The sequence below is a fragment of the Scomber scombrus genome, chromosome 22 (assembly GCF_963691925.1).
Source record: "Scomber scombrus chromosome 22, fScoSco1.1, whole genome shotgun sequence".
Classification (NCBI taxonomy): domain Eukaryota; kingdom Metazoa; phylum Chordata; class Actinopteri; order Scombriformes; family Scombridae; genus Scomber; species Scomber scombrus.
This window is the reverse complement of record NC_084991.1, coordinates 13,628,277-13,654,954: the sequence shown is the minus strand read 5'-3', so window position 1 is coordinate 13,654,954 and position 26,678 is coordinate 13,628,277. Positions and strand designations below refer to the sequence as shown.

Genomic DNA, 26,678 nt, shown 5'->3' with positions numbered 1-26,678 from the left:
AGCATTTTGGGAGCTACAAGAAGATGAAAATCCACCCACAGAGCTGAAACCACCTCTGCTGTTTGTCTTTTTTTTCCTTTTTTAAATAAAAGTAAATGTAAAGTAGAAAGTTCAACTCACCCAAAGTTGCTAAAATGTGGATTAAAAGCGACATCTCCAAGCGCAGAGCATTGACAGCTTGTTGGGGTTGCCTTAATGGGTCCTGTAGCTGAGTTAGAGAGAGAGAGAGAGATAGAGAGATAGAGAGAGAGTGTGTGTGTGTGTATGAAGTGTGAAAGCACAGGCAGATTTCTTGTAGAAGTCCGCATCCCACCAACAACTCCACCCAGCTGTCAGCAGCGCGCCTCGGTGCGCTTCAGGAAACAAGTGCGCCCTCTGCTGGTTGATAGATGGATGGAAATATTCGACTCAAGTAAAAGTACCACTACTTTGATGAAATTTTACTTGAGTACAAGTAAAAGTGCTGGTCTAAAAATGTACTCAAGTAAAAGTAAAATAGCTTGTGTGAAACAGTGATGGCCCATAAATCCCTAACTAGTTGTTTTAATTAAAAGTAAAGGTATATATTTCAAATTAAAGTTCAATGACAAAATGAGATATGTCGACACATTTAAAACATTTATGGAGATATTATGTGTCATTTTAGTGAAGACTATCCCATAAAACATTTTCAAACAACACAACCATTGAATTGAAGGTGGCGTAAATTTGGGATTCTGTAAACCAGGAGCGATTTTAGACCCCTTTTAGGGATCTCTAATACCCCTAAATTTGATCTCAGCACCTCTAAAAATAAATGATAAACCCACCATAGTCTCTGAAAAAACTCAACCCTTAACAAACACTGTCACACTGACCTTCATCTGTGTGTCTGTTTCTCTACAGCGCTAGTTGCTATGGCAGCACAGCTGGTTCAGGATGATTTAACATGGACCAGGAGAGCTGGTCAAACAGTCTCCTTCAGCTGTCGAGAAACTGACCAGTGTTACAGTCCATACGTATATACTGGTACCAAAAGAAAGACACAGAAACATTCACAAGGATCACGAGCAGTGATGCAGCCCAGAGTCTGACTGAAGAGTTCAGTTGTATCATTAAATATCATGAGGGGCTATGTCTTTATTATTGCATATTTGGTATTGCAGTAATCCCAAAGTAACGGAAAGTAATCAAGTTACACTATTTTAATATTATGGTAATTGGAATACGTTACTTTGTCTTATAATAATGTTTTAAATCTGTTTCAACACACACCTCAAACAGATGAAAACTATCCTTTGCATTAATTGTGGCATTTTTACAGATATGTTTATTAATATGCACTGTCCCATGACAAATAAAATAATAAAATAAAAATAATTCAGGAAGCGGAACTTTAATGCTGAGGTTAGGCAGGACGTTTTGTTGGAGACGGACCGGAAGCAGCGTGAGGTTACAGAAGAGCTGCAACCTGGTGAGTTTTTAACACGCTTCTTTTTTCCTTTTAAAAAGCAACGTTTGATTCAGTTTTACTACAACACGCTGATATTCACCTGCTAAAATATCTCAACTAGAAACTCGTCGATAAAAGGGAGCATTTATTATTTTATTTAGTGTCTAAATTGAGCACCAGGAGCCTCATTGCTGCTGAGAGGAAGAAGAAGAAAAGCTGCTTTGAGTCCTTGTTTTTTATGTTTGACTCACTTTAAAGACACTTCTCTGATGCAAACTGCACCAATCTGACTAAACTCCATCCGATTATTTGTTAGCTTTGCTCCTTTTGTCTACTAATTGTGAAAAAGTTGTATTGTGTTAAATGTGACATAAAAACATCAAATAATTACAATTAAAAGGTAAATAATAGGGTTGGTTGGTTGATTATACTGAAAGGGAAATGTAAGTTTTACAGCAGCCAACAATGTGATATAAAAAAGGTAAAAGAAACAATGCATTTAAAGGTTAAATTATATACAAAAACTAAATAAACTTTAATTAGAAACTCAGTGGTTTCCTACATTTTTTGGCTTTTGACCCCATTAGAATAAAGAAAAGTTTACATTGACCCCTCCTCACATGATGCACTGCAATGAAACTTATAACTTGATTTATTTGATTAACTTTTAGAAGCTTAAAGAGATTAAAACAGTAATTCACAATAAATAAAGAAATAAAGTCTGATTTGTACACCTTTTTTCCTCCTCTTCTCTAATTTTTATTTTATTATTTTATTTTTAAACCAGCCGATGCAATTAAAGTTAAATCACTTAATCTCCTCTCATCCAGCTCAGTTACTTGATGTATTTTATTTATTTTTAGAAGCTTAACGAGATTAAATACAGTAATTCACAATAACTTTAGGATTTTTGTTTTACTCTAACTTTTAAATATCTATTTCTATTTATTCATTTATTTATTTTAGACTAACACAACATCGTTCTGCTGCTGCTTTATTTCGACTCCAACATTTTCTTACCTCACTTAATCCAGAAATTAGCCTCATATTTATGTTTCCACCACCTGGATCATTATTAGATTTTATATATCGCTGACTTCTTATTTGTCTTGTCAGCACTCTGCAGTTGTTTGTGTATTTTTATAAAGGTTTAAATGACATTTTCAGACCTAACACACTCACTTTATTGTCTTTTTTTCCGCTTTCTTTTTATATTTCACAGATCTTTCCTATAATATTCTCCGCTGCTGTTTGCCGCCTGACAGACAAGATGTTGAGAAGTGCCTCCGCGCAGGTGAGACAATGTTTAGTTGTTTTTTATGTTGGACTTGGAGAAAAACTGACCACAGCTGGCAGGGTTAGTTTAGTTTTTTCAAATAAGAAGAAAGGTCTAAAGAAATGTTGTGGGAAAAAGTGTAAAAACTTTTATTCACATCATTATTTCCGCATGTCAACAATAACTGGATGAATAATTATTTAGCTAGCTATTAATGAGAAAGAAGGAATAAAAATGGTTTAGTTTATTCGAACATGTTAAAATAACAGAATAAAATATATAAAGGCAGCGAAATATAACAAAATAAAGATGACAGCAAAGCTTTATATAAACAACAAAATAATTACCATTCCGTTTTTGAAAAGGGATGAAGTACGGAACTTTTATAGTCCTACTTCCTTTTTTTAACACTAACAATCAAATCAAAGCCAAAAAACATTCAAAACCACACAAGAGAATAAAGAAAACATTCAGACTAACTCTGTGTCTTTATAACTTAATAACTTAATTTTAATGTTTGTGCCGTCACTCCTCCAGATGTTCAGACAGCTGGTGAGATACAGCAGTTCAGAAACCAACCTCATCCTGGAGAGATGTAAGTAAAGTTTGTGTTTTTAAAAGAAGACAAAAAAGTGTAGTTATCTGAGTATATTTCTAAGAGATATCCATTAGATTGTTGCATTAATGTTGACGTCTGGTTCTTTCATTCCAGCGATCAACCGTGTGCAGCTGTTGGGTCGAGTCGGTCAGGATCCCGTGATGAGACAAGTGGAGGGTCGCAACCCCGTTACCATCTTCTCCGTGGCAACCAACGAGATGTGGCGCTCTGGAGATGGAGAGGTGACCTCAACAGGTACGATATCAGAGGAAACTCAATGTGACTGAAATGTAGAAAACCATCACCTTGTTACCTGAGGAGACGTTTTGCTTCTTAGCGCACTAAAACTTTCCTCCAAAACTTAGACGCATTATATATATTTAAGTCAGAGGGCAGCTGCTGATTTATGTTCTCCTGCACCTCGTTTCTCTGCTCGGAGTCGCAGTGACATTCCTCCTTTGACGCTCCTATTTTTCTCTCCAGACACTTGTCATATTAGGAGGGAAATATTCAGCTGCTGTCCTTCAGCTGCAAAGAGAAACAGTCCTGAAATATGTTTAAACATTTCAGTGTCAGTGTTTCCTGCAGGTTCTGTTGGCAAAGATCTTTAAATATGGAGAATTTTTGCTGATAATATTAAAGACTTACTGTTTATTTGCTACTGTGAGCTACATTAACCATTTAAACACCCACTGGTTTATCTGAAAATGTCATAAAGCTGGATATAAGGTTGTTTTTTTGCCAATGGAGATGCAAGTTTTCCACATGTATGATCCTCTATTCTTGTTAGATAAAAAAACACAAATAAATATGCTTTAATAGTTTAGTTCATTGATGATAAAACAAGTAAAACTGGCCTTAATTTGTTTCTAAGACAGATGTTTAGTTTAATAGTAAATGGATAAAAAGTGTTAGTATTATTATCAGGAAGGAAATCATTTAAGTATTTTATTTTATTTATTTTCATTTGTGCAGCTAAATAATAATTATCCATGGAGCTGAAATATAGACAAGCTAGGATATATTGATAACTTGTTGACATTAGTATAAGGGCAGCAAATAATGGTTAATTTCATTATTGATTAACTATTTTTTGATTAATAAGTTGTTTGGTCTAAAAAGTGACAAAATAGTGAAAAACCCCCTGTTAAAGTGAACTGCAACAAAAATATTGCTAGTTTGTTAAATCGTTTATAAAGATGTAAAAAGTGAGAAAAGCAGCAAATTTTCAACCTGCAATCAGCAAAAGATTACATTTAAATTTTTAACTATTAAGGTAGTTTAAGATTAATTTTCTGTTAATCGACTCAATGTTTCAGCTCTAATGGCTATAAATTAATCTGTTTTGTTAAAATGAAATGCTCCACATTGGTTGTGAGTGACTGTTTCTGCCACTAGAGGTCATTGTTACACACTAATAATAAAAAATGAACTCATGCTGTAGATGATTATTGTTGGATTTTAGAGGCTTCTGTCTGAACAGCTGGTGTTACTGTTACCAGGCTGCATTATGGAGGGGATGTATCATGCACCAGCTCCATATTTATATTCTGAAGCTCTACTGGAATATATTTGCACGATTTAAAGTAAAAAAACCTCCTTATTTATCTTTATAGTGGCTCTTTATTCAGCCTCTCTGTTCAGCCTCTGTCTGAAACAGGCCATTTGAGCTCCTGTCCCTTTAAGGCTTCGCTTCCTGATGAGCCTGATGAAACTACTCAAACAGATCAGTACATATTTGAGCCTGAATGTGATCCAAAACATGACGCCAAACATCCTAGGGGACAAATTTAGTTACAGAGGCTACAGATCAGACGGATGTGCGAACAATCTGACATCAGTTTGATGGAGAAGTGAAGGAAACTTAACAAATGAAGAGTAAAGAGCAGGATGAATCCCTGACTTGTGACTCGCAGGCAGCATTTTTACATACACTCACTTTAAGTTTTGGACCTTTTTATAATGTTTAACAGTATAAAAATCAAAAAGAGCATGATATGTCCTCCTCTAAATGACCATATATGAAGGTAAAGTAAAATGTAACAGAATAGGTAGACTAATAATTTGTCTAATGTCCCTGAAGTTTTGGCTCAGTGCTCTAACTTTAATTAATTATTCACCGTCCTCACTGATAATCATGAATCTGACTAATGGACTGTATTGTGAGTAATGTCATTAATGAATTACAGGCAGCCTTCAGTATGACTCTGTAGCTTTTAAAAGAGACGACGACCTCCACCCCAAGTCTATTTCTGTCTTCTTTATGAAGTAGTTCCTGGTAAAGTTAATGGTGACATTAGTATTCATTGTAGTGGCTTTTACTCTGTGAAGGTTAATTTGGGTGAATGAGTGATTTGTGTATTTTTGACTCCAGGTGACATCAGTCAGAAGACGACGTGGCATCGCGTGTCTGTGTTTAAACCCGGTCTGAGAGACGTGGCCTACCAGTACGTCAAGAAAGGGTACGAACCGCTCCTTCCCCTGTACAGTCTCAGGACCTTGAATACAAATTAATATATTTCTTTCCAACAGTATTCAGCTGAGAATCAGACAGGAAGTGTGGTGGGAGAGGAGATGACATGCATGACCTACGCTGTATATGTAGTCTGTATAGAACAATAAGTCCCTGAAAGTGATACTCAATGCAAAACTTGTATTTTCAGCTCCCACATGTCCCTGTAGGCTTTAAAGAGACTGTAAATGTGTTTCATAGAGAACAGCAGCTGTTGTTTGAGCCAGAAACTTCTTAAACCATAATCCACCGTACCACTGTATGCTGAGCATGTGCCAAACAATTAAAGGACAAGTTCTTAATTTTTCAAGTCGGTCTTAAAACGACAGCCCTCGTTTCCTCTCTGTAATCATTCCTCCTGTTCATCCTGACTATTAAAAGATCTCCTTCATAATGTGCTTTCAATGTAAAGTGATGGAGGCCAAAGTCCACACAGTCATTTAAAAGTTGATGTAAAGTTTATTCTTCTATAATGGTGAACTAAAACAGTGTTGGCTTGTGGATGTTTGAGGATGTTAACTTGCACTTTTTCACCATTTTCAGACATTTTATGAACCCAACAACTGATCGATTGATGGAGAAAATAACTGATAATGATAATAATTGTGTAGTGGCAGCCATACTAAGAAGATGGATTTACCCTACTGAGTCTTAAAGATGAGCTCAATCTGAAGCTGAATTGAATTTTTCAAACTGTGTCTCAGAAGGAGACTTTGTGACTTTGAGTCTTACCTCGGCAGGTCCAGGATTCTAGTGGAGGGAAAACTGGACTACGGAGAGTACGTGGACAAGAACCAAGTGAGACGCCAAGCTACCACCATCATCGCAGGTCAGAGGAAAAAAAACAAATACTTTAACACTCAACATCTTCTTTCAGTTTGACACCTTAAAATTAAAACCCACCTCTTCTTCTTCTTCTCCTCCGTATCCTCAGATAACATCATCTTCCTGAGCGACAACATCCGAGACAGAACCTGAAGGATTTTCCAGCACTTATGTCTTCGTTTTTTTTTGTACAGAAATAAGACTGAAGAACCACCAAGTTAAAGGAAGTGATTTTTGATCCAGGACAGAAAATACTGCGACACACTGCTGGTAGTGTTTCACTGTGGCGCCTCCTATTGGTGGAAATCAAATAAAAAAAAGACGACCATCAAGCATCAAGAGAAGCAGAGAAAAACCTGCCCTTGTAGTATATTTACTGTTTACTGTAACAGATTATGATTTTGATTGTACTTCGTGTACATCCGTTCCAAAAAATATATATCCCTGTTTTTGTTTGTACTTAAGTTTTATGTGTGAGAATAATGTGGGAAGCTAGAGGGACACAATTAGCCTTGTTTGGAAAGATTTAGAGATGAAAATACAACTTTAAAAACGTGTTAATCCATCCAGTTTGCCTTTTAAGTTTAAGTTGAGTTTAAAGATGTTGTAGCTCTATTTTGGAGCAACTCATACAAAAAGATCATGGTCAAAGTTAACAGTTTTTCTTCCTTATGTGTGAATTATAACAACTTGTTTTTCTGTTAGCTCAAGATTTCAAGTTAACACATAAAAATTCAGCTCATAAATGAAACTTTATCTGTGGTTTTACGGTTTTAACTTGCAGCTCGGTCGGTGTCAGACGTTGGTTAATCACTCTGTAAAAGATAAAAATCACTCTTTGTCATCAGTTTTTGCCTTTTTTGACCATGAAATTCAACTTCTTCCTTAAAATATACAAGTTTGTTCTGGATGTTTGCAAAAGACACACAGTTTTCAGCTCATCATGCTCTGACCTGCATGACTTGCATCAATATAACAGAACATTGTGATATATATGTTAACACTTTCTTTCATTTCTTCTCGTTTTTTTAGCATTGTCACACTCTTTGTAAGTTGTTATCACATTGTCTGTTTTTCATTTCCTTCCTGATCAGTTACTGGTTTTTATTCAAGTCACTGCTGTTGCTCAGTTTCAGCTCCTATAATAGACATTTTCCAAATATTTTCATGTGTATGATTTTCTTTAACCTCCTATCAGATATATTACAGAGAAAAGGCAGAAAAAACTACTAATTACTTCATATTTATTGTGTTTATAAGTCAGTTTTAAGCTCTAATTGATAATTATTTGCATAAAAACTACAACTACTAAAACAACTACTAATTACTTCATTTTTATGGTGTTTGTTAGTCCTTTTTTAAGCTTTAGTTGATACATATTTGCATAAAAACTACTAATTATTCATTTTTATAGTGTTTATAAGTCTGTTTTCATGCTTTTCAATAGTTAATGTTGTCTGTGTCTGAGGAGGCGGGCTTTAATCGAAGGTAGTCTTGGCCTAAGCTGATTGGTCGCAGTGTGTGTTGAAGCCTCTTCAGATTGGCTGTGACCCTTCTCAGGGCTGTCTGCTATTAAACAGAGGAGTGTTCTGATTGGTCGGTCAGCTGGAGGTGGGCGGGCTCTCGGCTGTGCGTAAACCTGTGGATTCAGTTTAAAGAAGCTGCGTCAAACTCACAGAATAAGACCGGAAGCAGAAATGAGTGAATTAGATTAAAAAATAGTTTATTATAATTTTGTTGTAAGTAATTTTAATTTCCTTTAAAGGCTGCTGTGTAAGTAAGAAGTTAAGCTTTTTTTTTTTTTTTTTTTTTACAGTTTTACCTGAAGTTGGTTTGTCCATAACCTCCAGAAAATCGAACTTAATTGTTTTCTAAATATTACGCCAGAAGAAAATCAGAAAGTTGACAATATAGCCCAGTCAGTTGTATTTATATAACATCCAAAATCACAAATGTTAGTTAAAGGGCTTTATTTTAAGTTTAATTTGCATGTAACTTACTAAAATCCAATCATCAACCCATTTGCAGAATGAAACTACAGCTGCAAAATTCATCATTTTTACACTACAATCACACAATGACACAGTTTCTCAGTATTACAATCAATGGATTATTGCAATCAATGGAAAAGATAAATAAAAAATAATAAAAAAAATATAAGTAAAAGTAAGGAATAAACACACAAAATAAAAGTGATCGTTAAATGTTGTAAAGACGGTATAATTTTTCGATATGCAACCTAAAAATGGTTAAATTTAAGGCTTAAAAGGGAAACACAATTAAAAGGGAAAAACTCACAATAACATTTTTAATATATTATTTTAATAATTTTTAGTGATGTAAAACACATTTCATGATTAATTATAAAAAAGATGGTTTATTATGATGAAATATTACCACAAGGTCCATTTAGCAGCTGTTTTGGAGCTTTCAATCACATCACTTTTGACAACACTGAACTGACTTTTTCATTCATGCCACTTCAAAAGTTCACATTGATTTCTTTTAAATCATATTTTTTTATATACAGTGATGAAAGTTTCCTTCCTCTATCATCACCAACTTGCTGTCATTTTGTGTTGGTCCTTAAAGTGGGGTCCAAGGGGGCCCCAGGTGTCTCTGAGGGGGTTAAGATGGATTGCATCCATAAGTAACACAATAAATATATGATGGTTCTGGTAAAGGGTTTCTTTCTATAATAACACTAATATGAATACTAGTAACAGTAGATTGAGGGTCTGTGGTCTAATCTTTGTCAGTTTTGAGTTTTTGGTGTAAAAATATTTGACGTGTTTTTTTTTTTAATGAGAGCTTTATTTTGAAAGCCATGACCGGAAACAGTATATAATTAAAGCAGGTAATTGACAGCAGTGTCACAAACAGCTGGAACTTATGAATCACTCCACAGTTTATCATTTACATCTCATTTAAAGCGTCTTAAGCTACATTTTAATAAAGCTTGTTTCACATTTGATCAATTTCTTCAATTTCTTTTGTTTCTCTTTCAATATTCTTCCTGTTTTATTCCTGTTTTCTGCGTCTTGTGTGACTCCGCCTACAAATTCCTGTGTGTCTGGGCTGTGAGGACGAAGAGGAGGAGGAGGAGGTGGACGAAGAGGAAAGAGAGGCTGGTTAAAAAAGTGCCTGCGGACCCTGAGCTGAAGAGGAGATGATCAACAACAACAACATTAACACAGGCAGAAGCAGCAGCAGAAGCAGCAGCAGCTCTCAGTGTGAATCTGACTGCTGCAGCTCTCACATATAACACACCTTCACCCCTCTCTGTGTGTTTGTGTGTGTTTATTTATTTTTCCTTCAAGTTACTCTGAACTTTTTCTTCTTCTTTGGGAGTTGGGAGGGTTTTTTTTGGTTTCCAGTCTGACTGCATTGCAACAAAAACTGCTGCTGTGTCTTCGAGAACAGAGAAAGAAAAAGAGCATTTAAAAAAAAGAAGTCTGGTGGAGAGAAATCATGGAGATCCTGGACAGTAGTGAATCGTTTTTACACTGGGACAGGAACCTGAGCGAGCTGTCTGAAGCCGGAGAGATCGACTGTGTGCTCTACACCAATGTAAGTTATCGATCAGCTATTGGAGATGTATGGATGTATAGATAAGATATAGATTATATAGGTTTATTCAAGGTGGGGGGAACACTAGAGCAAGCCATATAACTTACAGTGTGCATGAATACAGCACAAGACACTAGATAAATGACTGTAAAAGCACTAAAAGAACACAACAAGAAAGTAATAGTATTAGTATATAAATATTTTATGCATGCATATTAAAGAAAAACTGGAGCATTCATTATATAAAACACGTTTAAACAGTAACTTTTAATGTCTTAGGGTTCAAATGTGTCCAATATAAAGAAGGCTTGTTCCACCTATAAGGAGCATAATTGCACTTTTCCCCACTTCTATATTCATATATTTGCTATTTAAGGTGATGCATTCTTGTGATTTCTACACATTACTAAATCTTAAAAGTGATTATAAGTCAATTTATATAGGATGGCTTTGTAAAGACAGTGCTATTAGAGGAGGGATGGTTAAAGAGTGTCAGAGTGAGGGTGTGCAAGTGATCGATAAGCACCAGGTGACTCTCTAAGGGGGGAATAATCACCTTTATCTCACTTTGAAGAGGCATTAAGAGGTAGTAGTGTGTGTGTGTAGGGGGGGAGGGGTAATCTATAATCTGTTTAGTGTGTGTGTGCCTTGCTCTCCGTTCACGAGTTGAACCTTGGGGTCCAGGATGCAGCAGGTATGAGCTGCAGACCTAGAGGCTACCTCTCTCTTCTTCTGTGAGCTTCTGCTTCTTTATTTAAAGCAGCAAAACGGGCAGAAAGTGTTTAAAATGGTTTATTATGTGAAAGATATGAGTCTAAGGCTGCAATTAGAGATAGATGTTGCATCATTTAGGCAATAAAATGTAAGAAAATAAGTGAAAAGGCTCAAGATGATGGCTTTAAATAACTCTACAACATTTTTTGGCCATAAAGCTGAGAAAAGTAGCACATTTGATAAGCTGAAAACACAATTTATGCATTTTTTTAATGGATGAATGACCTAAATTGCTGTTAATTAATTTAACACTAATCAACACTAGTTTTCATATTTAAGGACAAAAAAACAACAACTTTAAAAGAAGATTTCCATGAGGATTGGTCAACATTTCTCATGTGTCTTATGGTGATTAGTTCCCCCTGTGATGAGCGTAGGTGTGGTTGTAACTCTGCTATCTCATTGGATGTGAGGAAGTATATTTTATATGACGTTTAACTACAATAGATGGACGCTTTTATCCTTATTTGATACTTTCTTCATGGATGTTTTCTCAATCACAAAAGCTAAATGAAGATCTGACTCTCATGAGTAGAAACAGAGCTTCTCCTTTATATATCCTTTTATTGATTAGTAATGGTAATAAATATTCAGTTTTCCCCTCACAAAAGCTCATTTTGGGCCCCTAAAACACACAGTTATGAGTGATCTGTAATACTTGGAATGGTTCTGGGCCCCTCAGGGTTTTCTCTCTCTCTCTCGTCCTCCCCTTCTGGCATCTATTATGTCACCATTCCTGTCAAATATGCACACCTGTAAATCACGCACAGTAAGAGATGCACGTGAAATACAGAAGAAAAGGCACCTTGTTGCACTTCATGTGTTTCTTTGGAGGATATTTAACTGTGTCCAGCTGTGTTTTCCATCTTAAATTGGACAAAATGACCTGTTTGACAGCTCAAATTAAAGATACTAAACTTTTCTGATAAAGAGCAGAAAACCCAGAGTAGGATGGCAGCCCACGATGATAATTAAAACTTTTTTAATGACTATGTTAGTGTGCAGGAACTGATTAGTAACTGGCTCTGGTTAATGAGCTAATAGCAACTAAAATTAAAGTTTTAATTCGTTTTTTTCCAATCAAAATCTTGGATATCTCTGTGGCCAAAACAGACATCCACAGAGATAATCACTGTTAAAACATACATTTTGTTGATTTTCTGTCATAGTTAAGTAAACTTTTGGTCTGTTATCATGTTTCCTGTATTTTGTGGTGGAACGTACTAAGAATATAAATCTACACACCTAACGTGCACCTGAAATCTCCTTTTAAACTTAATTATCTTACTGAACTCCACCAAATTTAGCCGCAAATTCCTTTTTTTTAGTTCACTAAAGGCTCAGCTTTTCCAATTATTCTGTAGAAGGACACACTGGGAGTTAATTAAAGCCTTGCTGGTGTCAGTGGTTCAGCTCTGGAGCTCAAATCCCAGAAATATGTCCATGTAGAAAAGTAGATTTATGGCAAAAAAAGAAGCATCACCTTTCAAAAAAGATGATTTTAAAGCATAGATGTGACCTTTGGTTTATAAAGATTCTGATTACAGTACAAAGTGGGGATCTTGACGCTAAATCAGGAGCATCCTTACTTTAAATGTGACTCCTTCGGTCATTCAAAACTATTATTTTCCAGCACAGTTACACAGCAAGATTGAATCTGATGTTACTGGGTTAGGAGGACAAAGCTTTACCAAATATGAGCCTTAGATATTAGATGTTTTTGTGCAATAAAATAGTAGGAAAAGCTTTGTTTGCAGACAGTTAAGTATGAAAATGTACAATTTTAAGTGTCAAATTTTGGCTACGGTTTCTTTTTGCACACACACGCAGCATCTCCTCTCAGTAAGATGAACCCTGCTTTCAAACGGCCGGTTCAGTTATGTAACTTAGACGCGTGCTGCTCCAGACATATGGTTTTCTGGGTAACACTGAGGGCCAAGAGGGGAGTGTGTGAGACAGAGGCTTGTGTGTGCGCATCGCATTTGTGTGTATGTGTGTGTGTGGGACTAGACGATGGGAGGAGCGACTTGGGTTTACAGGGAAAAATCCAGCTGCCTCGCAGGATGGGAATCAGACACCGTAGAGGCCTTCTGAGCCTGAAACAATACACACTCACACACATGCACACACACACACACTGACACACACACACTGGCATTTGGCTCTTTAAGGGAAAACCTGCGGACAGGTAAAGACTTGTGTTATTAAAACTTTAGAGAGCGTTCAAGCTGTGAATGTAGGTCCCCTTTTTTAAAGTCCTGAGGCTACAGTTCTTGTTAAATACCAGCAGACATGGCCAGACCAGTGAGCTACAGCTGCTGCTCTGCTGTCGACTAAGCACAAGAATTTTTCTTTTCTGGAAGAATTACAAGTTTTTTGGCAGATTGGCCTGTTGGTCAACTTTTGTGTTAAGTAGAAGGGGTCGAAGACAGCAAAAAAAAACCATAAAACACACACAAAAAACACCCCCACATGAGTGACGAACATCTGATTTGAGCTGATTTGTGGATTTTTTTAGGGGGGGATGTGTGTGCAATGCATCCTCGTCGCTGATTGGTCCTTTTTAAAGCTTCTGGTTTCATTTAATTCTCAGCATCTTAAAGTGGAAACTGAGCCTTTAACATTTAAAGCTGGTCTCCTCCATATAAGACTGTATAGAGTTGGATTATTCTGCTTTAAGGATTGATTGTTTGATACCAGTGTAGAAATAAGTGTGATGGTCATGTTTGTTATGCCAGGGAAAATCAGTGGAGGTGAAGTTATGGGTGTGAAATGTAGAGCTGAAATAATTAAGTCGTTTAATTTGATTAATCAAGTAGTTTGTCACCAAATTCTTCAGCCACAGTTGTTAAAATCTTTCAAACTTTTCTTGGGCTCTCACACAACTTTTGAGACATTTTTCATCAATTGTGGACTTACTGATTGGATAACTAACAGTGGTTGGTTGCAGCCTCAGTACAAAATGTTGACATAGAAGCTTTAATACCAGACAGCAGACATTATTATTAATTAACTGTCCTTAATCGAGCCTTCATCACTTAGTGGTCACATGTGGCTATTAAGAAAAATACTGAATATAATCCAGAGTGTGTGTAAAAACACATTATCTATATTGTCTTTGGTGAAGAAGTTTGGTAATATGATCTATAAAGAGTCATATATCAGTTTTTTAAAAAACCCCATCATTAATCTTGATTTCATGTTAAAAGAAGTATAGAGTAGTCAGAAAGGTTGTTTATTTGTTTGGTGCATTTGGTTAAAACTTTAGTGTACTAATAAATTGAAGTAGGGCTACAACTAACAACTATTTTACCTATCTTGATTAATTGTTTTGTATATTAAATGTCAGAAAATAGTAAGAAATGCCTCTTCAAAAGTCTCATTTTGTCAGATCAGTGATCCAAAATCTGGATATATTCAGTTTTCTATCCTGTATGACGCAGAAAAGCTTCAAATCTTCAAATCTTCAAATCTTCAAATCTTCAAATCTTCAAATCTTCAAATCTTCAAATCTTCAAATCTTCAAATCTTCATATTTGAGAAGCTGCAGTGAACAAATGTTTTTCATTTCTGTTTTAACTGATTAACTTTCTATTGATAGACTACTCGATGCAGGTTTGCATGAAACTTATGGAGACTTACACATTTTTCAATTCAGTTCCTACCAAAATAAAACTTTACTTTAGCCTTTTTTTGCAGGAGCAGGGGGGGATGTTATGGTATAAACTTGCATCTATGTCAAACATGAAGCCACTGCCCACACACGCACACACACACACACACACACACACACACACACACACACACACACACACACACACACACATACACACACGCACACGCGCGCACACACACACACACATGCACACGCACACACACACACACACACACACACACACACACACACAAACACATACTGTTCATGCTTTACTATTTATAGAATATTCACTGAACTAACAAAAGCATCTTAGTACTTCTTCTTAACACAACCTGGCCTTTATGTGTTGGTATGTGTGTGTGTGTGTGTGTGTATTTGAGGGTGGGGGGGGGGTGCATGAATGTAAAAAAAAAAACTCGACAAGACTGTAGTGTTTGAATCTGAGGCAGCATCAGAAACAGACTGGAGTCTTTGTCCCCCCCCGTCCAACCCCCCTCTGGGTTCAGGTCTCTTTCTCCCCCCTGTGGGTTTGTTGACACGGGATTCCTCACAACAATGTAAACCCTCTCAGCTGGAAGCATGTGTGGGATCCTCGACACAGCGCCTGCTTCTCCCATCAATGAGAGGTCACTCCTATCTCTCTATCTCTCTCTGTATCTCTTTCTCTTTCTGTCTTTGTTGTGTAAAAGCTTTTATCATAATCAAGTTTCTCAGGTTTTATAATAATAACACTGCATCAGTATGAAGTATGAAGGTGCAGCTCTTTCTTCTCCACTCAAGCAAAAAACAAACTGTATTGACGTTGTTGTGAAGTCATTGTTTGGCTTCATCTTTGTGATATTTATGGAGAGGAAATCTACTGATAAAGAAGTGAAAATGATCAATATTTCTGCTTCTTCTGTAGTTTTCCTGAAGGACCGAACATATTATAATAAAGTTGATCCAGATAGATAATAAACACCTATTTGGTATGACAGTTCAACACAAATTGGTTGTGATTTTCATAATGTGGGTGAGTAAATATCAGCAGCAGGAATCCAAATTATGTCAAAACATGGATTGCACTGTTTCCTATGGAGTTAAAATCTTGCATAATCATTATTACGCTCTGAAAGATCTTGTTGGTCAAGTTTTTGTAGGAAGTGTTTTGCTCTCGTGCTGTAATTATAATCATTTAAACCTGCTGTTGAGAAAGAGTAGTAACTGGATCTGTGTCTTGTCTTGTCTTGTCTTGTCTGCTTTAAACCTAGATTGCCTCATTGATAGATAGATAGATAATTCATCAAACTTTTAAAGGGGACATAACACACTTCTTGTGATTTATATACTGTTATAATGTCGGGTATCTATGTTAAACATGGGTCCAAACCTTCAGTTAAACGTATGTTAAATAGCCAGCTCTATATTTACATTCTGTGGCTCTGCTGGAATATCTTTGCATGATTTAGTGTGAAAAAGCTCCTTATTTATCTTATACTGGCTCTTTATGCAGCCCCCTCAGTTCAGCCTCTGTCTTTTTACAAGCCGCTTTAGCTCCTGTCTCCTTAAGGCCCCCCTCCTCTTCTGATTGGTTAGCTTCTAGTAGCTCAGGAGGCTACATAAACGAACAATTGTAGTAGGATTTTGCTTCTTTTTGCTGTTTTTTTACAAGAAAGTTTGTCTCAAGTTTTGGATGTTTGACTCTGTTTAACATAGATATCCAACATCATACCGGTATAAAAATGGCAGAAAATGACATGTTCCCTTTGATACTGCAGCATACAATGATATATGATATTTAAGACAGTAGTTTGCTTCCTTTTTTGTGGTAGCAGTCTGGCGAAAGCTCTGTCCTGTTTCAACATGACATTAACTCAAAATGTGTGGTAGAGCTCGATCACCGGCCCGCACAGAGCCCTGACCTCAACCCCATTCAACACATTGGCGATGAAGTGGAACGGCTACTGTGAGCCAGACCTTATCGCCCCAACATCAGTGAGCGACCTCACTAGAGCTCTTGTGGCATGAATGGGAGCAAATCCCTTGCAGCCAGGTTCCGAAATCTGATGGAAAGCCTGAAAGTAGGAAGAGCAGAGGCTGTTGTAGCAGCATATAGGGACTCAGACAGTCCAGAGAGAGCGGCCTTTAACTTAAAGCTCATTCTTCACTCCGGTTCATGCACACACTTCTAGCTTTAAAAAAGAAAAAAAAAAAGCTGGCATTGCACTCAGCACATGGTGTACTAGCTGCACTTGTGGTGAGGAGAAGAGACGGACATGCAGAGTAAAAGAGTATATTTGCTCTGCATATGCTCCAGGGATTTCCAACTATGTGCCTGCTTACATAACACACACACACATACACCAACACACACACACACACATAGAGCATACCTGCAGATAAAAGACTCACCTTTGTCTATAGATATAACACCAGCTGTAATCTTGCACTTTTTTAAAAATTAGTATAAATGATAGCTTTGACATCTCCTCACACAGTCAGTATAGAGATATTTTATTCAGCATGAGCACACACAAAGACACACACATATACACACACACACAGTCAAGTGTAAACAGCTTGCTCCATGTGCTCACAGTGCAGCGCCTGTTCTCCGTTCGGGCAGGGCATCCTGCTCGCCCGCCGAGGCCTCGCTCTGTCTCTGTGCTCTGAATGGTCCGTGTGTTGTCCGCTGTAACATGAGTGTCACTCAGTCTGCAGGGAGAGAGCCGGGTCATTCAGGACGCCGGAGATCGAGATCGAATAAATGACGACACGATTTCACAACCGGTCACATTTTATTGCCAATCAAAGGTCAAGTGTGTGTGTGTAATATGCAAAACTGGAACGTAAGCTGTGCTGTAAAACATAACACAGACGCAGCAGCAGCACACGTTCCAGTTTTGCATAATACAACCCATCCTACCTGTCAATCAGCTACAGTGTAGTGCTAAATATGTAGGATCGCCCCATGTGTCAGATAATGAAGTACACAGTGTTATTACTGCAGGCGTGGTGCCGGATCTTCAGGTTGTTCTGTGTGTACATTTAGGATGAGTTGCCTAACAAAGAGATATCACACAGAGAGAGTTCACGAAAAACTTCTTTGATTGTGCTGCTGCTGCTTGTAGAAAGCAAAGGCTTCATTAAGAAAGTCTTGCTCTGTGGTCTGACTGGAAGTAGTTTAAGTGGCTCTCAATGGACCATGCAAATTCCCAGTTAAATTTAGAGTCAAGATATGCAAAACTACAATAAAATGTAAGTTGTAAGAGTAGTACGCTTTGCACATGGCAGCAGCTGCACAGTACAGTGCACATGGACTTTAGAGATTGCTTCTTGCTTATTTTAACTATAAATAACCAAAGAAGGCTTTAATTTGGTTCATTATAGTTAGAAAATATCAGTATGTGATATACCTGATATGCAGCTATTGTAAAGAGATCTTAAAGGAGACAAAATGTGTACATTTCCAGGTCCATATTTTCATTCTGGAAATATCTTAACATGATTTACTGTTATCTTATACTGGCTCGTTATGCAGCCCCCTAAGTTCAGCCTCTGTCTTTTAACAAGCCATTTTAGCTCCTGTCTCTTTTTAGACTCCGCTTCTGGCAACTTCCTCGAGCTCCAGAGGTTACATCATCAAACAATAGTTCATAAGATTATTTTTCCTCGTTATTTACTTGAGTTCGAGCCCTATTCTGTTCCAAAATAAGCATATGAATAACTTGAAAAACCCGTGTAGCTACCTTTAGCAACAAAAGAAAGATTAAATATTGACAGCAGTTTATGGGCACGTGTGAACAGTTTGACATCATCATGAGGAGGAAGTAGAGGTAACACTCAGAGCAGACTGAAACCTCCACTTTTGACTTAGAGGGAGCGTTTTTACGGACATTCAACTCAAGTTTTAGAACTTTGACTATGTTTATTATACACATCCAACATTATAACAGCACAAAAAAACTTGTCTGCTTTAAATTGAATTGAAAAGGTGTCCAAGAAGAGGCTTTTTTCCAACCTTACGTGTTTAAAATCCTGACATGAATGTTTAATATTTGGCATCTCATTTACCTCATCGTTCATGTCAGTGTTGTCTTAATTGAAGCCACTTTTCTGACCTTAACGTCTTCAGAAAGTGACAGTGGAGCACAGCTGGTGCGCACATGGACGCGAAGGACACGTTTTTCCTCTCTTTCAAAATCTGATGCAACTTCTCTGCCTGACTTTGAAAGTGGACTCAGACTTGGGGTTTGCTGCACGCAGCCATTTGAGAGCGAGGCGAAGGTAGTAATCAGTGTGTGAGGGATCATTATGGAAAATCCACAGGAGCCTTCGTTCTCTGAGGAGAAGCTAAATTTACACAGCGTCAGTCTGTATTTCTGTCCGTCTGTCTCTTCCTCTACCCTTCTCTCTTTTCTCCTCTGTCATTCTTTATTTGTCTGTCCCTCATCTGCCCCCTCTTTCTCTTTTTTTTGGCTTAAGGCACCATAAAAGGTTTTTTAAATGGGTGTGTGGTTCAACAGGGTGTGGGTTTAACCTCCCAGTCTTTTATACACCCAGCCCTAAAATGACCCCTGAGGCAGTTTTATATAGTAGAAATGCTACTCTTTCTTTCTTCTTCATGACCTTTTCCACTACTTTCTTACCTTTTATTTCTTGTCTTTAAGCATATTTGCACTTTCAAAAGATGCTAATGTTGAATTTTGAGCTTCTGTTTAAAAGTTTATCTCGCTTTTTGAAAGGAAAAAACTAAAAAAATATAAAATATCCATGTTTTTAGACGTTAAGTTGTATAATCAGCAGAATTCGACTTTCTTTTTTTTGCTCTACAGACTTTTTTGCATGAGCTCCAGTGTTTCGGGTATTAAACATCAAAGTGTTTAAAGCCTTTAAACTGCTTATTAAACAGTAAGGTGTATAAGCTGCGAGACAGACTCAACTTTGATGTTCCCTTTATGGATCTGCAGCTCATATCCTGTGTCGCCGCTCAGACGGTACAATCAAGACCTGCTGAAGACAGAACCTCTCCATCCGCTCTCTGGTTAACCTTTCACCCCCCCCACTCCTTGCCCTCCTCCTCCTTCCTCCTCCACCTCTTCCTCGTCTTGTCATTCCTCCAGGGTGAGCCGAGAAAGGACGAGTCAGCTCCTGTCCAAAATGCCAGAAACTCCTCTGTTCCTCCAGCTGAACTGTCGCTCCCTCTGTACCCTTTTTGCTGAGTTTAATCCATCTTTATTTTGCTCTCCAACTCCCTTCTTTCTACCTAAATTACCGTTTTCCTGTCCTTCCTTTTTTAGATGTTCTTACATAGGAACCCATTAGTCTTAATTTAACCTTTTTCCCCAACTATACAACATAATAAGAGGCTATTTTCACTTGGTTTTAAAATGGCATTGGCGCACTTTCACCCAAAAACAACCACCGTATTCTTGTATACATGACGTTTTTTCCTGCTATATCCTTGTCAGGGTCGCACCAGGAAGCATTAGCATGAATCCTACAAAAGATATGTGGTTAAATGCGTCCCAAACCTTCTCAGCAAGTGGTTTGAGTGATTGGATAACAATGTGTCTTGGACTTCATTTACACTCGTACTTAGAGTTGTCGACTTGTGATCCAAACGCCCATTTTAATTATAAACAGGGTGATTGTCAGCTTGTTGTCCGAGGATATGTGATGCTTGGAGTGAATTAAACATTAAAACACAAGACTCAAATTTCTGATGAAATGACCGCTGAAGATATTTCTACATGTATTGTTTATCAGTTGACGTTTCTCCGCAGTTTCCCCAGAATTTCAACCACATCTTTGGCATCTCTGAGCTCTCTGAAGAGTAGGACCTTCCAGAAACATTTGCCAAGATAGATGGAGCAGCTAATACGTTCTTCAGAGTTTAAGAGACTCAATTTAAGAGCAGAGCTGCAGTAATTATTCAATTCATCTATTAATCAAACTTATATGGCAATTGAGCAATTGTTTTAGTCATTTTTCAAGCAAAAATGACAAAAAGCGTTGTTGTTCCAGCCTCTTAAACGTGTATATTTTCTGGTTTCTTTAGTCTCTCTCGGTACTAAACTGAACATCTTTACGTTTTGGACTTCTGGTTGGAAAAGAAGTGGTTTGAAAAATTTGGATGGGAGTTTTTTCACATTTTATCAACCAAACAACTGATCAAGTAAAACAATTGGTAGATTAATTGTTACTTGCAGCCCAAGTACTTCGTCCTCCACCTTGGATTAACATCTTTTCTGTTTTTTGTTTTCTAATCATTTCTACTCATATCTAATCCCGTCTGTGCACCACTCGTCCTGTTATTTGTTCTTCGGATAACGTAAACTCCTCTTTCTGTACACATAGAGTCTCCAGAAACACCAAATCCTGTTGTGTTTTTTTATTTTAACACAAAAATATTCAACACTGATAAATTATAGACCTCCAGCAGCTGGCGATTAAACAGGCGGGTATTCCAAGTAACCAGATAAGTTGGGTTGATTTGAGTTAGAGTGTGAGAATTTGAGCCATCTCCAGATGTGGAAGAGAGTTTAAGTGAGAAAACATGGACCAGCTTCAATCTCAAGTATTGAAGTTGGAAGTACCCTTTTTGGCATATTATTCATGACAAGTCTGGCAGTTGGCTATCATCATTTCGCCAAGTTTAATTTTGGGTGATTCTGCAAAACTCAACTTCTTAATGCAATGCTGATGTTTCTTTCTACTAACACGCTAACACTTGATTCAAAGTTTAGGAAAGATTATGCTTATTGTTCATAAACAACATGAACTAAAGTCTTCTACCTCAAAAGTGCCAAACATGACCTTTATACCTTTATTTTCAACTTAAATCCATAAAGGGCGAACTACTTCCAGCTATTCATCTGTTTCATTTGTCCTTTAATCTCTTTTTTAACCTATTTTTTTTTACTCTAACCTGGGATACTGTACTGTGCTATCGTTGTTTAGGTTGGATCCCAAACGTCACTGTTGGCATTATTTTACTGCAGGCTAAACTTTGACATCATCGAGCAAAGAAAAGACTGCATTGGTGATTGATGATGTTGATGTTGAATCTGTGACAAACAAACTGAAGTGAAGTGTGGGAAAACTGTATTAGTAAAACAGACGAGGGAAATCTGGTATCTGGGCTATTTTTGTCAATGATGTCAGTAACGATGCCTTCCAGGGTGTTGGAGATATTAAGAGCCAAAAACATTGCCTCAAGCAGAATCTTTTAAAATGTCAAAGTATGAAATGAGCGATATATCAGTTGTATTATCAACCCCATACAAACTATATGGGTGAAATGTTGCTGCTGCTCTCTTTAGATTCCTCTAAAAGGGCAACCCTCAATCACACGTTCCCCCACACACAAACCTTTTCATTTGGAGATGGAGCGAACCCAGACACCCATGCAAAGTTAAATGTCTGTGTGTGTGTGTGTGTGTGTGTGATTTAACATTCAAGCGTGCCAGCACTTGGCAAGCATCCTCCACAGAAAGCTGCGATTTAACAGAGGAATTAAGATCAGCGGCGCGCCCGAACAAGTTTCCTGGAGTGTTTGCCTTTTCCAAGGATTAAAAAGCTCACTTGGAGGTGCCCAGTGAGACCGGCGCTGACCCAGATTTTTTTTTAACAGCATCCAAGCGCAAGTGGAGGTGGAGGGGAGGAGGAGGAGATCTCTACTACAACAACTGATTTGAGGATAATCCTACGAACAAACAGCCAGAGAGAGATAGAGAGACACACACAATGAAACACAAACGAGGAGGCTGATACATGTGATAAGCTTCAAATAAATCTCCAAATCTTCTCACTTTCAAACAGAAGTGAGTTAGAGACACTTGTTGAGTTGAAGTGATCTTTTAAAACGTGATAGAGTTCAGAGGAAAGAGGGAAGAGACGAGAGAAGTTTGTGTTGGAGGGAGAAAATCTGAGAAATGTCAATGGCGAGATGGTGTGTGTGTGTGTGTGTGTGTGTGTGTGCGTGTGTGTGTGTGTGTGTGTGTGTGTGTGTGTGTGTGTGTGTGTGTGTGTGTGTGTGTGTGTGTGTGTGTGTGTGTGTGAGGAAACGGGTGAGAGAGTTCAGCAGTTGAGAAACAGCTGGCTGTGTGTGTGCGTTTGTGTGAGCAGAGTGGTACTGGATTGCTGGTCAGTGTTACAGAGGAGAGAGGCGAGATGGAAAAACTTATGCATGCACGTGAGTGTGTGTGTGTGTGTGTGTGTGTGTGTGTGTGTGTGTGTGTGTGTGTGTGTGTGTGTGTGTGTGTGTGTGTTGTGTGTGTGTGTGTGTGTGCGTGTGTGCGTGTGTGTGTGTTTTGACCCACTTTCTAACGAGCATACACAGATGATTAGACACATGAAGACAAGTTGTGCTTTGACACAAACAGTCTCAGCGTCTGGCAGCTGTGTTTAAGAAGAGGAAGTTTAGTCTTTATTATAGTAGATTTTAAGGATAGATACTAACCAGAATTAATTAAATGACTAATATTATGGATTCCTTGACTAAAAGACACACCAGCAGTTTAACTAGCCTGTTAGATCACATCCCAGAAGTTCATCATCTTTAACAAGAAAAGCTTAAAAATGGCAGTAATAGTTTCAATTAACTTAAAAATGACACAGAAATGAAAAGTAAACTTGATTTACACATCAGTTTTCTCAACACTGTAATATTTAGCTTCTTTAGTGAACGTTTTTTAAGCTCTGTGATTGGATCATTCTTGTAGAAATCCATCTTTTTTACAGCAAAGAACATATTTCTTAATCTTATGTACTGATGGTTTAACCGGGAGAGTTTTATGTTGATCTGAGGCCCAGTTAACACCTGGCATTGATCACAAGTGGACAGCTCCAAGTACAGGTGTGAAAGCACTCGAGATGCATTGAGGATGCATTTAGATCCGATTGCTCAGACCACATTCTGTGCTGGTCTGGGCTGCACATGGCCACATACTTTCAGCAGGGTTTACATAATGTGTCCTGGTCTACATTAAACCAACCAAAAGCATCATATTATAGTGCGAAACAGGGTTGTTGTCATCTACTTCTGAGCCCTCCACCATAGCAGCATTGAGATTTAAAAGACTTTATCTTCTTTATGGTCATATTGTGGGATGTGTCTAGAGTAGAGATGATGTTTATTCATGTTATTTAACTTTATATCCACTTGTTTCATTTGATCTCAGCGTGAGAGTTTATACTGCAGTGCAAATGGAAATGATGTATGTGTTTCTGTGCATATAGAGCAGGGAAGTGAGATCTGATCTTAAGCGGTCACTCGAGACACACGCGGAGACACACGTGGAGACGCATCTGAATGCCAGGTGGAAACTTATATACAGAAGTTAGAGTCGTCCGCTTGTAAAGAGCTCCAGCTGTGCTCTACGGTGCCTGACGTAACATTGTCTCAGAGAAAAATCTATAGTACTTTAACTTCTGGATCCACTTCACAACTCTTAAATCTTCAATTAATTGGAAGAAACATTAGTAAGTAAGGAGTTAGTAGTTATTAATTGATGTATTTATTTAAAAAAAAAAGGTTATAAGATCATGTTGCCCTAATAAATCTAACTACTATTAAATTAATCTACTGACACTCAGGAAAATCATAAAAAATGTGAAGAAATTCCTGCATATTGGACCTACAATGATATAAAATCTTTATTTAACAATATCCACCAGCATGCTGTTGCATTGTTGAAGTCTATATGATTCTGGTGAAGTCATTGACTAAACATCTGGTGGGTTGGTGTGTTTGGATATGTGGGGGACAGAGTGGGGGTTGTAGGTACTCCATGATCGGTCAGTATGACAGGGATAGACTGGAAGTTGTGTGTGTGTGTGTGTGTGTGTGTGTGTGTGTGTGTGTGTGTGTGTGTGTGTGTGTGTGTGTGTGTGTGAGAGAGAAAAAGAGAGAAAGAGAGACAGTGAGGAGGGAGATTTTTACAAGAAGTGGGGACCCACAGGGAGAGAAAGAGACGTTTTTTCCATTTGTAATCGTCTGCGTCTGGTCGTCTTTTTCCTTTTCTACCTTGCTGCTCATACGCCTCCATATTACTGATTCACACACACACACACGTGCACACACACACACACACACACACACACACACGTGCACTCTAATGCCACAGCCCACACACATATCACAGCAGCTCTCAGATAAAGGCTGACTCATAGGTTTTGAACTTTGACTCAGGATGTTTTCCGCTCTCGGCATCGCTCCTATTTTTATAAAGCATTTCCCGGCTCAGCATAATTTCTCACATTTAGCCCTTCTTCTTCTTCTTCTTCTTCTTTTTCTTTTTTCCCCCCTTTCAAGCGTTTAACAGAAAGAGGTTTAGGGCCACGGTGTTAAACAGGAAATAGACATTTATGCTCTGGAAATGGGTTTTTCATGTAATGGATCCGCAGTGATTCTTTTCTTTCTTTTATCTTTTCTTTTTATTCACCATGAGACTTTTGTGTGTTTATGCGTGGCTGTTGCTGTCCTCGCCTGTGGGTGGAGAGTAAACATGACTGGCCCCGCTGGTGATCTCGCCCTACTGTTGTTTTCCCATCTCTCACATCCTGTTATTTACATCCGTTTAACCATCACTCCACCCCTTTGGCACATTTCTGTTTGAGGAGAGATTGAAAAGATGCGGTAATATCAAAGCAGATGCTGATTTTATTGTGTTTATTTATTATTTTTTTTATTTATTTAGGGGGTTTAAACGTGACAAGTTAAATATCTTATCATTATCCGCCACGGCAAACAAACTACCAGTTTAAAGCTCTGGTAAATAACAGTAATAAAAAGCAGTTCACGCCCACTCAAGTCTAACAACTAGTCAAACAACTTGAAACCTAGACAGATTTGGCCTCTTTTGGAGTTACACCTCCTACCAAAGTATCTGATTAGTCTTTGTGACCTTTGACCCGTCTCAGAGAAAAGAAATCTGCCCCGAGGGTCGGGTGGGTAAAGCCTTCACCTTATAGTGCTCAACAGGAATAGGTTTCAGTTGGATTAAAGGCTGCAACTAATGGTTATTTTCATTGCTGATTAATCTGTGCTTTGATAAATGGATTGATTGTTCTGTAAAATGCTAGAACATCCCAATGTGATGTTGTCAAGTGTTAATTATGTTTAATCAACTCTCCAAAATGCAAAGATATTCAATTTAAAAGGATATAAAAGAGTCAAGAGCTTCAAATCATAAGTCGAGAAGCTTTAGCCAGCAAATATTCTGTATATAATAACATGTAATAACTTAAAGACAGTTAATCGATTAATCAGTGAAAATAATCATTAGTTTCGGCTCTAATCGGTTCAGGTTTTCCTTTGTAGCTGAAAACATGGAGGAGATCCTTTGCTGCTTTTCTTTCTATGATCGTCCAGATGTTTCTCGGTGAAGTCATCACAACCTTGATTAGCGTGAAGGTTTGGCACGCTGAGACGAGATCCTTGTTCGGATTGTGGGTTAGTGTGTGTGAGTGTGTGTGTGTTTTAGTGTTAGTCTCATCCTTGTGAGAACCAGTCAGTCTCTCCTAGACGCAGGACATTTTTGTGAAGCGAGGTCATTTTGGCCGACCCTCAGCTCTTCAAGGGAGAGTTTGGTAATAGTTGAAATCAGACATTATGGAACAACTTAAGTCAGCGAGACTAATGTGTGTTTGTGTGTCTGCATCTGGAGAGAGAGAGAGAGAAACCTAAACATGTGGATCTCGCTTGTTTATTGTCGGATAGTGTGAAAAAAAAAAGATGTTGACACACTAAAAGCTTCACTCTGTAAGCACTACAACACAATCCAGACATGTAGCCTGAGTGCCGGGCTGCATTTCTCCCTGCAGATAAGATAGCCGAAGCCCTCCATAGGCGTGTGATTTGTCGGGCTCTCCTGACACAAGCAATATGAACGCCACAGCTAAAAGACAGCGTAGCAGCCTCCGGTCTCAGTGCTGTTACAGCTGGGTGATAAGTGGCTTAACGGAGATAAAATGTCCTGTTAGCTATCACGGTTATCTCATGCATGGTGTGGCTCAGCTAACGGCCTGGCTAACATTTAACAGCCTCGG

At 38.0% G+C, this 26,678-nt stretch overlaps 3 protein-coding genes across 5 annotated transcripts in view; 2 read left to right on the top strand and 1 right to left on the bottom strand.

Moving 5' to 3' along the window:
• The window catches only part of lamb1b (laminin, beta 1b), a 33,465-nt gene extending 33,311 nt beyond the window's left edge, over positions 1–154 (bottom strand). The window contains exon 1 of the mRNA XM_062444230.1: positions 121–154. Coding sequence (XP_062300214.1) covers positions 121–154 — 34 coding nt within the window. The remainder of the gene's footprint in view (positions 1–120) is intronic.
• A 1,260-nt stretch (positions 155–1,414) lies between these two features.
• On the top strand, positions 1,415–6,830 carry ssbp1 (single-stranded DNA binding protein 1). Of its 2 annotated transcripts, XM_062443756.1 has the most exons (7): positions 1,415–1,453; positions 2,655–2,726; positions 3,246–3,303; positions 3,421–3,561; positions 5,681–5,768; positions 6,559–6,647; positions 6,753–6,830. In XM_062443756.1, exons 2-7 carry the CDS (start codon positions 2,703–2,705, stop codon positions 6,794–6,796), a joined length of 444 nt encoding a protein of 147 aa, XP_062299740.1. In that variant the 5' UTR covers positions 1,415–1,453; positions 2,655–2,702; the 3' UTR covers positions 6,797–6,830. The 2 variants fall into 2 exon arrangements, with proteins under 2 accessions (XP_062299740.1, XP_062299741.1); XM_062443757.1 differs by lacking the exons at positions 1,415–1,453; positions 2,655–2,726 and having other exon boundaries at positions 3,222–3,303.
• A 2,967-nt stretch (positions 6,831–9,797) lies between these two features.
• Positions 9,798–26,678, top strand: part of creb3l2 (cAMP responsive element binding protein 3-like 2) — a 37,338-nt gene continuing 20,457 nt past the window's right edge. Inside the window, exon 1 of one of the 2 annotated variants that reach the window (XM_062443993.1) lies at positions 9,798–10,213. In XM_062443993.1, the coding sequence (XP_062299977.1) occupies positions 10,115–10,213 (99 nt within the window). In that variant the 5' untranslated portion in view covers positions 9,798–10,114. The remainder of the gene's footprint in view (positions 10,214–26,678) is intronic. The other variant, XM_062443994.1, reaches the window with a different exon arrangement.